Source organism: Corvus kubaryi, unplaced genomic scaffold (assembly GCF_017639235.1).
Source record: "Corvus kubaryi isolate FWS band 111438036 unplaced genomic scaffold, C.kubaryi_AGA036_p1.0 37353, whole genome shotgun sequence".
Taxonomy (NCBI): domain Eukaryota; kingdom Metazoa; phylum Chordata; class Aves; order Passeriformes; family Corvidae; genus Corvus; species Corvus kubaryi.
Genome location: NW_024581115.1, coordinates 859,863 through 876,996, shown reverse-complemented (window position 1 = coordinate 876,996; position 17,134 = coordinate 859,863). Strand labels below are relative to the sequence as shown.

The 17,134-nt window shown below is 43.4% G+C and overlaps 2 protein-coding genes across 2 annotated transcripts; one reads left to right on the top strand and one right to left on the bottom strand.

Moving 5' to 3' along the window:
* COIL (coilin) lies at window positions 1–6,376 on the bottom strand. Its single transcript, XM_042032349.1, has 7 exons — window positions 6,126–6,376; window positions 4,141–5,311; window positions 3,730–3,816; window positions 3,132–3,179; window positions 2,406–2,481; window positions 1,605–1,693; window positions 1–1,105 (listed from the first exon to the last, which is right to left on the bottom strand). Exons 1-7 carry the CDS (start codon window positions 6,374–6,376, stop codon window positions 1,016–1,018), a joined length of 1,812 nt encoding a protein of 603 aa, XP_041888283.1. The 3' UTR covers window positions 1–1,015.
* SCPEP1 (serine carboxypeptidase 1) lies at window positions 6,360–16,739 on the top strand. The gene is made up of 13 exons (XM_042032350.1): window positions 6,360–6,525; window positions 7,471–7,616; window positions 8,479–8,568; window positions 9,269–9,424; window positions 9,881–9,955; window positions 10,171–10,243; window positions 11,172–11,209; window positions 11,393–11,521; window positions 12,964–13,048; window positions 13,815–13,928; window positions 14,573–14,710; window positions 16,019–16,182; window positions 16,309–16,739. The coding sequence occupies exons 1-13, from the start codon at window positions 6,375–6,377 to the stop codon at window positions 16,372–16,374; spliced, it is 1,425 nt and encodes a 474-aa protein (XP_041888284.1). The 5' UTR covers window positions 6,360–6,374; the 3' UTR covers window positions 16,375–16,739.
* The last annotated feature ends 395 nt before the right edge of the window (window positions 16,740–17,134 follow it).

Below are 17,134 nucleotides of genomic sequence, written 5' to 3'. Positions count from 1 at the left end.
TACACAAATGAATTTTACTTGAATAAAAATGATTCCTTCACAAACAAGACATTTTAATATGGCTGATGGAAAAATGCACAGTATTTTAATGTATTCATGCACTAGGTCAGAGTACATGACAGCTAAACCATAATGCACAATTTTTAGGTGTTTGTTTGTATTTAGGGTTTGTTTTTTTCCATGCCTTCTCTGTAGGAGTCAACTACTCAGGGCAGGGATGATCCAAAACTGTAAGACTTGCCAAGGCTACAGAGGTACAAGGTGCCCCCTCAATGCTAATAATTGTTAGAGCTGTCAGCAGTGCCTTGACAGGACCTGATGACCCATTCTGCTGCTGGAAAGGGAAGAAGAAAGGCAGCACAGAAACTTCAGCACTTACAGGGCAAGAGGGTTTGGTCTAAAACAAAAAATAAAGGCTTTCAGAGGCTACACAGATTAACACAGTGGGACACAATTGTGCCAGGGGTTCATGTTATATTACACTGGTTTTAAGTTGGCAGTTACCAGTACTATTTATCTGCCTCAAAATTATAGAAGCTTGAAATCCACAGGCTTTTCTGGACATTTCAGGTGAGCGCTTTAAGTAACTGCAAAGTCACAGCATTTGTATGATGCTTGGCAGCAGCAGAGGAAGAGTTCTGCACATCAACAATATTTATAATTAATTTTTAAATGAAAGTGACCCCTGGCAGTTATACAGCTCTAGCCAAACCCAGACATTTAGTTACTCGCAGTACAGGGTTGTGTTTTATCTTTTAATCAAACCAATCCAGTTCTGTGGCTTGCTACAGTAGGATATAAATATTCAAACCCAACAGATCTATATTAGACTTCCTATAATAAACAAAGTTTTCATGTATTACATAAAAACATAGCCTAAGGGAAAAAAGTGGTTTTCTTCTGGCCTACTTCTCTTTAAGACAGTAATATCCACCAGTGCACCTGCCACCCTCAGAACCAGAAGGCAGCATTTCACAGAACAAATCTGTACAATTGTTCACATTTTTTTGACATCCTAGATGGTTCCATTTTCAATGCCGGATCCATTAACTGGAGGCTCCACAATCAGTCTTGGCTCTATCAGCGCATCCCAGCTTTCAGTTATCTGAAAACAAACCACAGGCAACACTTAACAGGTGCCAGCAATACCAGCAGATGCAATTTGTGTGCCATTATGCTTTTGCCTAGACCTGAACAACAGCACTAGCGAACCAAGATTTCAGCTCCTCCTGTGACTCACTGATCCTACTGATTAACCTCAACCTGCCTGCTGTCCTGGGTAAGGAAAGGTGCAGGTAAGAACAACAGCAATGAAATGAAAAGCTGGTAAGAAAGGATCTCTATGAGACATGATGTTGTTTATTAGCCAAAACAAGAAATTTGATGAGTGGCTGTGACCCCAGTTAGAGTAACATGCAAGAACTGATTTTTATGATGTAAACATGCACACTCTTGCTAGAAAGGAACAATTATTTTTGCTTCCATTTATTTAAATTGGATGCACTATTACAAAGGGAATGCCCCTGAGGTGAATAGAGGCAGGAAGCAGGGCAGGTGTCAGCCCTGCAGAGCTGGTGACAGGGCTCAGAGCAGGCCTCACGTACCTTGGTGTCCTGAGGCACCGCGTACTCGATGAGCTCCACTCCGTCTGCAGACTGGTACACCAGGTCGAATTTCCCTGGCTCCTTAGCAACTGAAAAACCAAACAGCTCAACTAGCTACAAACCAAAGAAAGTTTAAATGTTTACCACAAAATCTGATCAAAACCACTTTGGTTTTGGGGTTTATTTTGGGGTTTTTTTTTGAGCTTGGTGTCTGGGTTAATAATTGTAACGAAAGATCTTCAAGTAAAACTGACTACTACACGCCAAAATTAAGGTAATTATCTGACTACTCCCATGAGAAAGTCAACAATATGTTGCTGAAATTTGAGAAAAATGCTCCTATGACAATTCACTAATTCTGGCTTAAATGGCAACTGGAGAATACAGAGTTTCAGAAACATTCATCATTTCAGGTCTCAGGAACTGCACCTTGTCATTGCAGGGACTCACTTCCACACCCACTGAAGACATACCATTATGACCTCACACTTCCTCTGTAGTTCCATAAAAGAATTTCTTTCAGAAAATGAAACCACAGTGAAGATGAGTTACTGACCACTCAAACTGACTGAAAATATTTATATTGTAAATACCCATGAGCATCCTTCAGTTCAACTAGCAAGGATTAGAACTTCTCAATTTAAATAGACTTTTGGGGGAGGGAGTGAGAAGGGGAGGGGTGTGTTGAGAATGAACCCAAGGAAGTTGGGAATACTCCTGACAGATGAAGTGTTCCTTGGGCTTTTGGTTTTCCAGGTGACAGCACATGACAACAAGCCCTTGGTGTCCCCAGGTACATACATTGTCCTGCTGATGTTGAAAGGATCTCAAGTTCAATCTGCTTTTTTTCAACATTCCAACTGATTATTTTCGCTTCCTTCACAAAGCAACAAGAAAGAATCAGGTAAGACACACTTCAGCACCGGATAACTATTCCATATTTACAACCAGTGTGCTATTTAATTGCTGCCAGAGGAAATAAGTATATTTAGCTATCAAATTTTCCAGTCTCCATGTATAAAATCTGCCAAGAATTAATGCTCAGCAATCTGTAACCACTGGCATCAATAAACCAAAGTTACTCATTGTCACCAACTTTGAAGTTTAAATCAGTACTTACCCAGAAACCAAGTTATTTGAAGTAGCAACAAAATTTTACTTGCACCAGTTTTAAGAACTTGCCTTGATTTCAAATAGCAGTAGACTCAAATACAACTACATTTTTCTACTTGAAGGTCTGCATTTTTTGTCATCTCTAAAATATTAATGATCATTAATAATCCTTGCAGTTGGTGGTTTGTTTTTTGGTTTGTTGTTTTTTTGGGGTTTTTTTTAATAACAGCTACACCTTTCAAATTTTCAATTAGTTTCAGCTTCTAGGGTTTTTGATTTTTACTGCTACACCAGCAATAGCCTGTGGAGTCAACTGGATGCAAAGAAAAACATTGCACAACCTCAAAATATTGAAGCCATACCTCACCTATCATAGTTCTTTGAGTGAATGAAGGGAGGAAAGAAAACCAGTACCTTATAGTCTGAAACTTCAGGACTGTAATTTTCACTTAGTTCCAGGCACTGTTGAAAGAAATACAAGTAAGAAATTGTAACTTTCCCCAGTCTTTGATGATTCCACCTATATCCAGACACAGTTTCTTCAGCAAGAGAAAAGTGCAAGAGCCAAGTCTCCTACCCCTGGAATCCAATGCCAATCATATGACCCCAGGTAGACTTCCAGGACTCACTGCTCCAAAGGATTTGCGTTCAGGTCAGGCTGTGTGAGGAGATATGGGAGATGGATCCCAGTCTCCTCAACTGCAGGGATTTCATTTTCATTTGCTCTTTTATTTTACACTGCAGTGTAATTATTTGTATGGTAAGATTTGCAATAACATTCACATGGAAAATCACATTGAAATGACAGCAGAGACAGCATTTCTTGTGTTATACATAATACAGAAAGTCTAAAGAAATGCACTTAACTTCTGTATATGCTCCAAACATTTGTAAAAATCAAAGCTTTACAACGAGTGAATTTATTAGAGAAACTATTAGCTCAGAAACTTAAAAGTGGCTCAAATGAAGCAATTTTAACCTACTAACATTCAGTATTTCCAGAACTCTTTACCTTAAAAGCAATTCTTTCTCCCACTTGGGGTGGAGCAGCTAGAAGAGGTAACACACTATAGTCTCTCTTGGGAATCTCCACGGGATTCTGTGAAACAAAGAGTAACCCACTGATTTAAATACTGTATTAGTGAAAACAGAAGACAGTGTTCATGCTGTACAGATTGCAAGAAGCTCTGAGAAGAGTAAGGTACATGCTTTGTTTTTAGATATATGATACAATCACTTTATCGTTGTTTCACAAACACTTCCTCAGGCTGACAAGCGGAATTACAGTAAATAAAAGTTAAGATCAACTTAAGTTTATCCCACTAATGTATTTATGCTTTTATGAATTACTCTCATCCTATAGGTCCTTTGTACAGTTCAAGCTGCCAGAAAAAGGTGACCTCTGCCTGTGTCAGTCACTTACCTGGACAAGGACAGAAGTGTTTGTCACAGCTTCATTAAACTGCCTCTGTTTCTGGCCTTCACTGCTGTAGTTATAGAAGAAGCCAGGGTTTGCTCCTCTCCCATGGCCTTGGCCCCTCATCATCCCACGAAACCCACGGCCCCTAGGTCCTCTCCAGAAGTTATCCTCTCCTGTTCCACGCCCCCTTCCACGGCCTGGGCTGGCAAACGGTCCTTGGATACTGGCTGGCAACTGTTTAGTGCAGTTCCTCGCTATGGAATTACCCAGTCCAGCATCTGCCGCAGATTTTTTAATGACAAGTGTGTTTGAATCTGAACTATCAGAGTCTGAAGAGGAGCTCTTTGCTTTGGGAGCCTTGGTGCTGGCTTTTACAGCCACCACATGGTTTGGCACTGATTTTTCCTTTGCAGGGCTGTCTTGTGCTGGTATCACCTTCTCATCCTCTGTACTCGAGTCAGAATCTGAACTAGAGGACTGAGGTTTCTTAGCATTTTTTTTTATTGCAGTCTTAGTCTTTTCAATGTTAGACTTTACAGTCACTTTATTAGTTTTCACATCAGAACCTGAGGCAGCTTGGGATGTGTCTTTGGGAAGTGTCACCACTACAGGTTTATGGGAAGATTTATTTTCCTTTACATTTAATTCACTGCTGTCACTGTCAGATGATGTGCTGGAGGAATCTGAAGCTCCCACCCTCTTTTTCCTGGACTGTGTTGTGATCTTTTTTGTGCTATTTTTACCAGAATTTACAGAAAAGCTCTCATTTGCCCGTTCTAAAGCCATCTTTTCTGCAGCAACCTTTGTCTGCTTTTCGTCCTTCTTTTTTGTTGCCAACTGCTTCTCCCTCTCTGTCTTTTTCATCTTTTTAGAATGGACAGTAGACCTCTCTTCCTTACCTTCTGCAAGTCTATTTCTTCCACTAACTTCTTCCTTTCTTTTTCTTTTCGTGTACCTTTTTTGAGAGTCCCAAGTATCTACAGAGGTCTCTTCCCTAAAAGAGGAATACTCAAGGTTATGCTTCTCCTTTTTCTTTTTCCTTTTATGCTTGCCTTCATTCCTAGAGAATTCTTCCTCATCCTGCTTGTGTCTGTGCCTTTTTTTGTCTTCTTTTGTTGTAAAGCCATCATCTATCTCTTCATAATCATCTGCAATTATCTCTTCCAATTTTACTCTGTTACCAAAAAAAAAAAAACAAACAAAAGCCACTGTTCAGCATAATGAACACTCTTCCCTACATGTTCACAGCTCAGGCAAGTTCCTCTAGAGTGAAGCTGCTCCAGCTCTTCCCCAGACAGTCCGGAACCCTCCCCTGCAGACACAGGCTCCCATCTCCGGGAACATTTCCAACTGCTTGGCTCCCTCCAGCCCTTCTGGACATCCTGGGGTGTCTCAGGTGTTGGGAATCAGTGCCCGTGGACACCTGGCTCCCGCTCCACCGCCCAGGGAAGGGAGAGCTCAGTCCCCCACGGAGGCCCTGTCCCATCAAACCCACGAGGGGATTCACAGAATCCTAGAATGGGTCAGGTTGGAAAGGACCACAGTGGGTCATCTGATCCCACCTCCCTGCCCAGCCAGGGTCATCCCAGAGCACAGGGCACAGGGTTGTGTCCAGACAGCTCTGGAATATCCCCAGTGAGGAAGACTCCACACCCTCTCTGGACAATCTCTCCCAGCGTGCGGTCCCTACACAGGGAAGAAGCTCTTCCTCATGGTCAGGTGGAACTTCCTGGGCATCAGTTCCTGCCCGTTGCCTCGTGTTCCATGGCTCGGCACCACCGGGGAGAACCCGGTCCGGCCTCTTGGCACCCCCTTTAGGTACTGATAGACACTGATGAGTTACGTGTGTGGGACTGACTCCCCGATCCCGCTGTCCTGATTCCAGTCCTATCTCTCTGTCCCAGTCCTGCTGCCCTGATCCCGGTCCGGATCCCGCTGTCCCTATCCCGGTCCCTATCCCGATCCCGCCGTCCCGGTCCGGTCCGTACCGCAGCGAGTCGTTGTCCCGCACCAGGCGCGCGCTCTCCGCGGGCGGCAGCAGCGCCCCCTCGAGGAAGAGGCTGAGGCGGGCGCGGCGGCTGAAGCCGAAGCGGTGGCGGATGAGGCTCAGCAGGTCGGTGACGAGCCGCGCCTGGCCCGGCTCCAGCAGCAGCCAGCACAGCGCGCAGCCCGGGCTGGCCGGCGGAGGGTGATCGAACACCAGCCGCAGACGCACCGGGCCGGCGCCCGCCGCCATCATGGAGGAGGAGGAGGAAGAGGCGGAGGAGGCGGGCACGGGGGGCGGTGCCTTAGGGCGGGGCGGAGCCGGTCCCGTGACCGCGGGAGCTGGGGGAGCGATGTGGCTGCTCCGCGCTGGGACCGTGCTGTCCGTGCTGCTGCTGGCGGCAGGTACGGGAAGGACGGGGCGGGGCGGGATGGGACGGGAGCAGGGCCTCCGGGCACGGCGCTCCTGTGTCCTGCGGCCGCTGCCGGGCAGGGCCCGGGCTGAGCCGCGGGAAATTCCGCTTGTCGGGGTGGCGGTCGGAGGGGACAGAGAGGTTGGCGGGAGTGCCGGCGGGAGTAGCAAAGCCTGGCCACCGCGGCTTGGAAGAGCCTTATCGCTCCTTCTCCAGTGCGCTGTTGCTATGAGATTAAGGGATGGGATGTCAAAGGTCTGTTCTGTGTCCGAGATGGACAGTAGACTGACCGCGTAAGGTCACCAGACTTTACTGACTTAAATGAGTTTAAATTATATTTTGGATTCCTTTAGAAGTGACCCTCTGTCTGTCTGCACCTGCTCTCCTTGGGGGCTGTGAAATGGTGTGGTCTCCGCAGACACCCAGATCAAAGTACTGGGATGAGCTCAGTTGATCGGATCATGGAGCCAATAATGCCAAGGCTGTCGGTTCGATCCCCATACGGGCCCGTTCACTAAAGGGTTGGACTCGATCCTTTTAGGTCACTTTCAACTCAGAATATTCTGTGATCCTTGTCGAAATTGTAGCTGGTGCGAGTTATTCCATTTGGGTTAGTGGGGCTGTTCCTTCAGTCCAGGCCTTGAAAACACTTCAAGAACAAATTATTCCAGCAATTGGGCTGTTATTCCGGCGACAGCTCTAACGCCAGGCTCCGATAAGGAAGCGCTTAATTACACACTTCATTCATTGACGATAACTCAGCTGTGGGTGCGGGTGTAAGCACAGGCAGGTTTCTTATAGTAATTTTTTTAAATAGTAGTGGCACTTCTAATTATCACACCCAAGACTGAAATGTAGTGTTTTGGAACAAATCTGGTGAAAAGGCCAAAGCTGAGCCTTTTCACCTAGCTGATTGTTATTTTTATTTCCCCTCAAGGTGTAGTTCTGAGGCAGCCCCAAGAGCCCAAAGAGGTGTGGGGATATGTGGAGGTTCGGAACAAGGCCCACATGTTCTGGTGGCTCTACTATGCAAATAACCCAACCCAAGACTTCACAGAGTTACCTCTTATCTTGTGGCTTCAGGTAAGGTTTGGTGAGAGACACCTAAGCAATAATTCTTTCAATCTACGCCTGGTTCAGTCTGATATCTGATATTGTGGAGCTGTACAGAAACAGGATTCAAAGCTGCCTGATTCTAAATGCCTTGCCTTGTGAATGAGGTGTTGGGGTTGGGAAAAACAAGGATGATTTCATTCTGCAGTTGTGGGGTGTCCTCAACTGCTCACCATCAAGTTCGATTGCAATAACAGAGCTTGTTCTTATCTTTCATACAACAGTAGTGATTTTTGTGCATTGTAGTTTCAGAGCTCCTTTCCTGGGGAGTTTGAAGTCTAAACAATGTTCAGAGAGAGAGAGTAGATAAAGTAATCAGAGATTTAGGATGATTTCTAAATGGAAACAATCCCAGTTTGATAAAAATGGTGGCATGTTCTTCACAGTACATTTCAGAAGTTAATGTTGAATAGAATCACTTGAGGACTTGGTGTTTTTCTTTCTGGGTTACTTCATCAGAGTGAAACCTACATGCTGATTAAACTAATGACTTGCAAAGCCCTGGTTAGCAGGTAGTTAACTTTTGCACTCCATATTCAGGAAATAAGGTTTTGAAACTGTGCTCACATAGCAGGCAGCTCACCAGAAACTCTCACAAGTAGGGTGACTGCTTCTCTGTTGAATTCTTGCTTTCAGAAATGGCATGTGTGTGCATAACCGAAGACCATGAGGAACAGAGCCTGCTCTGCAAATTAATGTGTAGTGTAAAAGCTGGTTTTAAAAATTTGCAATCTGTTGTTCTACTTACTGGCTGGCTTGTATTTTTCTTCCATCTGTCATATCTATGCCATGCTGCCTTTTAACGTCTTTGTCATTTGGTATTTCCCTGCAGGGAGGTCCAGGAGCTTCAGGCTGTGGATATGGGAACTTTGAAGAGATTGGTCCATTAGACAAAGAAATGAAACCAAGAAATACAACCTGGGTACAGTAGAGAGTTCAGCTTCTAACTACTAATTGCAAATGTTTATTTGCTTGCGTAAGCTGATGATCGCTACGCAAAAAAACACAGAACAGTTTTTCATCTAAAGTTCAGTAGAACTATAATATTTCAAGTTAATATATTCTGGTTAATAAATTAGCTTATAGGAATAGCCTTGTTTAGAACTGAGGTATAGACATATTAATTTGATTTGACGAAGTATATCTGTTCTTCCATGAAATTGTGAAATGCAGATGTCTGGGAAACAGAGAGCAGGGAAATTGTAGAAAGTGTTATTTCAGATCACAGCTTCGTTGTGTGCAGTCACAGAGCTTTTTCTGGATGGCTGGCAGTGTAAAACCTGTGGCTTGTAATTACAGGTCCAGTAAGGGAAAACAAATTACAGCTGCCTGTGAAGGTGGAAGTTTAATTAGTGCAATATATTTGTGCTCTGAGCTACCAATAGTCTGAATTACTCCAGAGTTCCCTAGGTGACCTGCCCCACGATCACTGGGACTTTTTGGGTATATTTCTGCTTGCAGATTGGGCAAATTGAAGTTCTTTATGTTGCACCTAATTTTTCTGCAAGTTTTTTCAGGTCTAGGGATTTGCTGGCTCAGTTAATCATTTGTGCCATCAAAACTAAGTTTTTTTGTTGGTTCTGAGCTGAGGTTTTATACAAACCTTCCTTCTGCTTCTGCAGTTGCAGGCAGCCAGTATCTTGTTTGTGGATAATCCTGTGGGCACTGGATTCAGTTATGTGGATGATTGTAGCTTGTTTGCCCAAAACCTTACTACAGTAGTTTCTGATATGATGGTTTTTCTTGGAGAATTCTTCAAGTGTAGAGCAGAATTCCAGGTAAGTGATTTGAATTCTTGTTTATCGTTGTATTTTTTCTTTGCTTTTAAATAGAATTCAAAAAGAATTAGGGAACAGACTTCCAGATGGGCAGTGTTGTGCTGCTGGGTAGTGTTTGGTGCAGGTATAACCACTGTCTTATTTGCCACATTTCAGAAGTTGTATCTTGAATTTGGGGTTAGATAAGCATTGGGGTGGATTATTGTATGTTGAGTGATCCAAGCAGCATATATAGGATCACATCTGCTTATAGTTCTAAAAAACTTTAGAACCAACCCCAGAAAATCCCTAGGATGTTATGGAAACCTTATGTGCAGCTTAAAATAGAAAAACATTAAGTGTTTGATAGTTGGAGGTGAACAGCTAGTGCCTGGATCCTGTGGGATGTGGGAGATGGTTGGAGGTATCTTCTTCCCTCCACCCAATGAGTTCCTTGTGTGGCTTTTCTCTCCTCAGACCATCCCATTCTACATATTCTCTGAATCTTATGGAGGTAAAATGGCTGCTGGGGTTGCTTTAGAGTTGCACAAGGTAAGTATTTGGAGCATATAGTTCACTTTTCACTTTAAAACCTGGGGTTCTACAAGTACTTTCATTTTCTGGAATACACTGTCCCTATTGCCTAATTCACAATGCTACTTACTTTTTTCACTTAGAGAAAACTGATTCTAGAGTAATGAATAGCTAATTAAAATTTGATTCTTGGTTTGATTTTTTGCTTTGTTTTGTTTCTCTTATTCACAAAGGCTGTTCAAAAAGGGACCATAAAGTGCAATTTTAGGGGGACTGCTCTTGGAGACTCATGGATTTCTCCTTTGGGTACGTCTAAACTCCTCAGACTGTGGATGATTTGTTGTTGTTGTTTTGTTTTGTTGGTTGTTGTAATAATTCCATGAGTGCCTAAAGTCAAAAATGCCATCCCTGCCTTAAGTGAATTAACTCTCTAGTGAGTCTGGTAAATCAAAAAGTAATACTTGGCCTTGCAAGCTGTGACTGAAGAATCTCCCTTTAGAATGTATCTAGATTAAGAAAAGTCAGAGAGCAAGGTCAGTGAGGAGCACACTTGCATCTGAAGTGGAGGGATGGTGAAATGTCCCTACACATCTCCACAGCCTTTGAGGTGTTTTGTAAGAGTCCTGCACTTAAATGCGGCCACCAAATGACTCACAAGGCTGCAAGTGGGATTTGTGTCTGGTGGAGGACAAAAAGCAAATGAAAGGGCTCTTGGTCCTTCAGTGGGATTGGCAAGGGCAGGCTTCACAGATTCCCTGCAGCACAGGACAATACCAAACAAACTCTTATCTGCCTGCCATCAGCTGATCCTTGAGAATTTACAAACAAACCTGTTATAAAGCAGATTTGTTTTATAACTCAATTTTTCCCTTGTGACTTTTCAAACAGATCAGTTTTGATAATTCCCATCCTCTTGTTAGACCTCTGCCCATGTTCTGGCAGTGTGCTGCAATGCTGGGTGGATAATATTTTGGTAAAAATATGTTGGTTGCTTTAAATAAATTTCACTGGTTAATTCATAGGGGGTTAATGTTGTTGCAGGATTTGTAAAGAATCTGCTCTGTGGTACATAACCTTAGGGTTAAACTGAGCTGACTGTACCTTTTTATTGATTAATTCATCTCCATTTATTTTTCTCATAAATATTGTTGCCCCAGTAAAGGAAAAGTAAGTTAAACCTTATGTCAAAGATTGATTGTCAATTTGATGTCTCAAATCTGTTCTGTTTGTTTAGACTCTGTGCTGTCCTGGGGGCCCTACCTTTACAGCACTGTAAGTACCTTCTTAATCTCTTGGTCCTCACCTGATCCCTTGTGCTGCCATACAGTACAAATGGGTGTTGAATCTTAAGATTACCTCTTGGCCTGAATAAAACCTTGAAAGCATGGAGGCTGTTAGCAATAAATTGATGTGGAATTGTAATTAAAGATGTCCTTCATTGTGTTTGTCTTCCAGTCTCTCCTTGATGATAATGGTCTAGCAGAGGTGACTGCTGTTGCCAAAGAAATAATGGATGCAATAAATAAAAATGAATATGGGCTGGCCACTGAGCTCTGGGGCAAGGCTGAAGGTGTCATTGAAGAGGTGAGATCTTTGACTAACATTAAGAACTAACTGCTGCTTGGGGAGGCACACGATTTCAAGTTATCCTTGAGCGTTGAGCTGGCATGAATTCTCCAACCCTCTGCCCAGTCATTTTTGCCAGGTTTTTTTTTATCCCAGTGCTGATACAAAGGAGTGTTTGCTATGCCCCACCGTGTGAGTGACAGAAGTGGGCAGGACTGCCCTTGTGGTCTTCCAGTATTGCATTGAGGTTTCAGCATTTAACTAGTCCTCTTGATTCCCACAGTTTCAAATTAAATAAGCTATATCTTCTGGAAAGCTTTGAATATTGAACACTGCATCCAGCAAGACAAATTTCAAGTTAAGCACACATCTCTGTTTGAAGAACTAAAATAGGATGGAGAGGAACCTCAAGTTATGGTCTGTTACTGTGGCACTGCATCTCATTACTTAGAAAGTTCCAGCATTTGCTTTTGTTTCTCCTGTTAAAAGGTTGCTCCAAAATCTCATTCTTTGTTACAGCTCATTCTTTAGTACATGTAAGACTCTGGCTTCCTTGGACAGAAAGGCTAATCTGGAACCACTTCCTTTTTTTGCTCTTGTTTTTGGAGTTGTTTTTGTTGTTATTTTTTAAAATTTCGTAGCTGACAGTGCCTTGCACATAGGTGGTTTCACTTCTTGCTGTTTGGAAGGAACTTTTGGTTCCTGTTTTACTTTTCAAATCAACTTGGCTTCTCCCCTCAGTTGTGATGGTGCTGGCGGGTGAAGGCACTGCAGTTCTTCTGGGATTGCTGTTGTGAGATGATTTCTTACCTAAGCATCAGAACTTTAAAAACTCAAAAATCAAGTAAAGCAGGACTTCAAGAATCTGGAGTAACTTCTCTAATGGCAACACTGCTTGCATTTGTCCTTGGATGCAGGCAGCCTCTGTCAGCTGCATCAGAGCTGCCAATCTGCAATGTTTGGGCATATCCAGCTGCCAGCAGTTCCAGCAGAGGGGTGGCTCATACCCATCACCACGTTTTCAAGGAAGCATTTTAGATTTTGGAGGCTTGTAGGTTGAAAGGATGTTGAGCAAGAGCAGCACCAGACTAGACCTGGCAGTAGGGGCTGTCTGAAAGCATCACCTGGCACTGCAGCTCTCTGTCATGAGTAATGCAGGGTAAGGCTTCCTGTAGCTTCACCTCTGCTTCAGAGGAGTAAATAACATCTCTGGCACAACCCATGTGTGAATGATACAGACTTGAGGAATCTCTTTCCCACTTCTCAAAGCAAATGTAGAGCTAAAGTTTTACCACAAGTATCTTCCTGGTGTGCAGGTAAATTGGCAGGTCACAGGGTCCTTTATTTAGGATTTACTTATCTCTTTTTTTTTTTTTTCTTTTATTCTTTTCAGGAAACACTGTTCCTCGTACCTGAGAAATGTTTTTATTAGTGTTACTGAAATTATCTTGTGTTTTCAGAACACAGACAATGTGAACTTTTATAACATCTTGACTAAGGAGGTTCCAGAAGTGAAATCAGATGAACAAGAAAATCTCCATCTCAGTAAGTTGTATTTAAATACTTGAACTCCTGAAGTCCTGTGTTTCCATTCACATACCTTCAACTTTGGCAGTGGAAAGAGCCTCAATGTAGCACATCCTTAAAATGGATGTTGATATTCTCCCAAGCAGAACTTGTTTGCTGTTGCATAAATTGAGACAGATAGGAATGTGGAACAACCCTATAGATGACACCTCCACCCATACATCCTGCACAGATTACAGCAAGGAAGCAGTCGGTATAATTGCAACATCATTTTATGACCTTTTAAGTTACTTCCTCTTACTGTCTTTCATTTCTGTCTTTACAACAGGACACAAAAATGTCTCATCAGTATAAACAGTCTGATTAGACTCTTGCTCCACAGTTTTTTTGTATCAATGTGAAAAACACATGTGTAGAGTTTCTTTCAAGCTCTTTTCTGTTGTCTTCATAAGGGAAGGTGCAGTTAACTCTTGAAAGTAAAATACTGCAGTTCAAAAATAACTGGTCTGTTGAGAAGAGCCAAGTGGTTAAAGCAGAAGCTGATGCCCAGAAAAAGTGCAGAGTTAGGCAAAAGTAGGAACGGATGGGTTCTTCCTGTATCATCCTGCCTTAAATAAGGGTTTACTTCAGTGGTTTCTAGTAAAAGCAAGCAAATTGCTCTCTGTGGTGGTGCATTTTCATTAGAAAAAGGTTTGTTGGCTATGACTGATACTGAAAATTGTTATCTGTGCAGGATGGGGTCTTAAACGTGCCACTGATCAAAGTGTGTTCTCTCTTTTCTCAGTGCGGCTTTACCAGCGCCATGTCAGAAAAATGCATCAGAGCAGCCTCGATGAGCTGATGAATGGGCCCATCAGAAAGAAGCTGATGATCATTCCTGACTGTGTGAAGTGGGGAGGTACTTTCCTGTCTGCTAGTGTGCACCTGATGAGTCCATTACCGCTGTTTACAATACTGCATCCTGTAGGAAAATACTCTGACAACTGGTTACATTCAATTGTCGTTACCCATGGGGCTAAGAAGGGGGCTTGTTCTCAGAAATGAAGATGTCATGGGGCAGGCCTGTGGGCAGATGTGGTTCTGGTTCTGATTCTGCTGCTTGTATCTATCTTTAGCCAAGTAACTGAAAATACAGGGGGAGGGAGGAAGATCCTCTGTATTTTAGCAACTGGTTTTTGTCTGTCATGCAATCTTGCTGAAATTCCTGTCAGCTTTTCTCTGCCAGAAGTCTGGTGTCATGTAATGACGTATCATATGGAGGAGAGGGTGTAAACAGAAAGGAAGGCTTAAAGGACTGATGCCAGCACCCTGTGTGTAAATAGGAGCTGGAAGCTACAGCCCTGTCTGTGAGTTCCAGTGGGAGCACAGCTGCTCTCTGGTTCTCTGGTTCCTTAAACTGATAAATCACTGGTGCCACTTTGGGCTAGGACTGTTTTATATGCAGCTGTGAACTCCATTTTAGAACCTTTAGCCTATGCCTCTATCCCAGCTTCAGAATGACATCCTTCATCACTTAAATTTTGTCTTTCTGGTTCCAACCAGGTCAGTCCAGACAGGTCTTTGAGAACATGGCTGAGGACTTCATGAAACCTGTCATTGATATTGTTGATCAGCTTTTGGCAGCCAATGTCAGTGTTACAGTCTATAATGGGCAGCTGGACCTCATTGTTGACACCATGGGTAAGGAACTTCTTGAGTGGGGGTGGAAACAGAACCTGTGATGAGTAGAATGTGGAGCTGTCAGTATATTGGTACCTAGATTTCTCCAGTCTCCTGTGCAAAACTCTTATCTAACTAGCAATGCTTAAATACTACAGTCATAAATGAGCAGCACTTAGGATGTTTTGCTTATTTCCTTCTGAGAGAGGCAAATCCTTTACCTTCATTATACTGTTGAGAAATGGATCTGCAACATCACTAATTGCTTGTTTCAGTGATGCTAATAATTCACTTAATCCTCCTGGATAGACACATAGATGTGCATGTGTGTATGCTCATTCATAGGCAAAGAATGCTGGTAATTAATGAGGGAGGATGCAGTGGAAGAGTGATCACACCTGCTCTCAGTGTAGGTTCCTGCACATGTTGGGCTTTGTTTGCTGCTTGCAAGATGCTGGTTTAGTCCAAGGGCAGTTCGGGAGCCAGGCCAAGTGATGCTGAAGCGCCTCACAAGGCTGCTGTGCTCCCTTCCACCAGTCTTTTCTCACTGACTCCACAAACACCTTCCTATGTTGTGAAAGGTTTTATTCTTTGTCTGTCTCTGCCCACTTAGATATTCAGATGCCCTTCATGAACAACACAGCAATTCATAAATCCAGGAAACAGAGTATTTAGGCTGTCAAAACAGATTAGCAGTTAGTAGTGCTCCAGTTTATCATGTTTTGGTCTAAAATTGAGCTGTAGTTAACATGTAAATTCTTCCAGTAGTTCACAGGTAGGCTAAAGCTTTGTCCCCCTTGGAGTCCTGGAATTGATCTTGTTGCTGTCTTGACCTCCACCTTCTCTAGCAGCACCTGGAAACAGAAAGCCTTTCCAGTCTCCCCTCAATGAGTGTCTAACAAATAGAGAAATAGTGCCTCTTCTGATGGTTGGTATGGCTGATCCTTCTCCATGAAGGACATTCTTCTCCATGGCAGGACATTCAAGGTGTTTGAGGTGCAAAGCGAAATATGTTGGAATTTCTAGGGCTGCAGAGCCTCCAAGAAACACATGTTCAACTTCAGCAATCCTAAGTCCGTTTCATACATACCTTCACTGTTTACTTATTCCCTTCTTCCCACCATTGGTTTGTTTCAGTTTGTCCTGAATTTCTATAGGCATAACAAAATTGTTTTTAGGATCTGAGCACACAGACTCTGTGCTAACTCTGCTGTACTGGTATCCAGTACAGTGGGCATCCAGCTGAACTGGCCTCCCAAGCTGCTGTGGAACCAACTTATCAGTAATTACCAAGTATTAGTAATCAATCCTATCTCTTATCTCCAACAGGCCAGGAGGCATGGATCCGGAAACTGAAATGGCCTGACTTGGACCAGTTCAGCCAGAAGAGGTGGAAGGCACTGTATGTGTCTCCAGCATCCACTGAGACAGCTGCTTTCCACAAGGCCTATGAGAACTTGGCTTTCTTCTGGATTCTCAAGGCTGGGCACATGGTAAATAATAAAGTCCTTGGGGTGGAATCAGCAAGAAGACAGAAGATGTGTGTGTAGCTGCTGTCTGAGCACCTGCTGTCTTCTTCCTTATAGCAGCTGCTTATTCTATGCTTTTCTCTGTGCTAGGTACCAGCTGACCAAGGAGAGATGGCACTCAAAATGCTCAGGATGGTGACCCAGCAGCAGCACTAGGGGAGGGGAGGTCAGCTGGTCTGGCTTCCTGCCCAGCACCAGGGCACTGGAGGAGTGTGAGTCCAGGATCCTAAGCCAAAGGAGGCACAGTGGCTGTTTGGACACACAGCCTTCCTCATCTTTCTGATACTGTGCACAAGTGCTTGTGGAAAGGCATTTTTTTCCTTGAATGAGTTACCACTTTTTAATTTTTAAGCTGTGATTTGCTGCCTTAACACTGTTCGTAAGTGACTCTTCCAGAGGGAAGTCCCCTGTCATAAAGAACAAGCCCTGAACCTTTGCCTTGGAAGGATTTTGTGCTCTTGCCCTTCCCTGAATGCTCCCTTGTCTGTTTGCACACCAAGAGTAAAACTGATTTGACTTGATTTACTTTGTGTTCCTCTGGGAGAGCTGACCTGCTTCATGAGGCTGTGGAATGTTCCTTCCTTTGTCTTCAGGCTTCTGCTTGAGTCACCTGGCTGCATTACAAGCTGAAGACATGGAAATGCCAGGACAGAGAGGACCTGCCGTAGAGGAATCACAGTCCATCTCATCTTGCGGAGGTGCCTGAATTAGGATCCAGGATTCTTCAGACTTCCTGTGCTATGGAGAGAGAAGAACATCCCACAGAGGAGGATTTGACCATTTTCATCTGAATTTTGTTTTCATTCTTCTTAATGCCCATTACTCAAACTTTGCCTTTAGCCTCAACACCTGAAGCACATCCAGCAGGAATTCCTGCTTTTCTGTGTGCTTTTCTGTATAACTCTTGTTATACCAA

Coding starts and splice junctions, on each gene's coding strand:
- SCPEP1 (XM_042032350.1), top strand. CDS start 6,375: ATGGAGGAGGAGGAGGAAGAGGCGGAGGAGGCGGGCACGGGGGGCGGT. Junction 9,956..10,170: donor TTGCTTTAGAGTTGCACAAG/GTAAGTATTTGG, acceptor TTATTCACAAAG/GCTGTTCAAAAAGGGACCAT. Junction 13,929..14,572: donor TGACTGTGTGAAGTGGGGAG/GTACTTTCCTGT, acceptor GGTTCCAACCAG/GTCAGTCCAGACAGGTCTTT.
- COIL (XM_042032349.1), bottom strand. CDS start 6,376: ATGATGGCGGCGGGCGCCGGCCCGGTGCGTCTGCGGCTGGTGTTCGAT. Junction 3,817..4,140: donor ACACTTCTGTCCTTGTCCAG/GTAAGTGACTGA, acceptor TTTGTTTCACAG/AATCCCGTGGAGATTCCCAA. Junction 2,482..3,131: donor CTGAAGTTTCAGACTATAAG/GTACTGGTTTTC, acceptor TGCTTTGTGAAG/GAAGCGAAAATAATCAGTTG.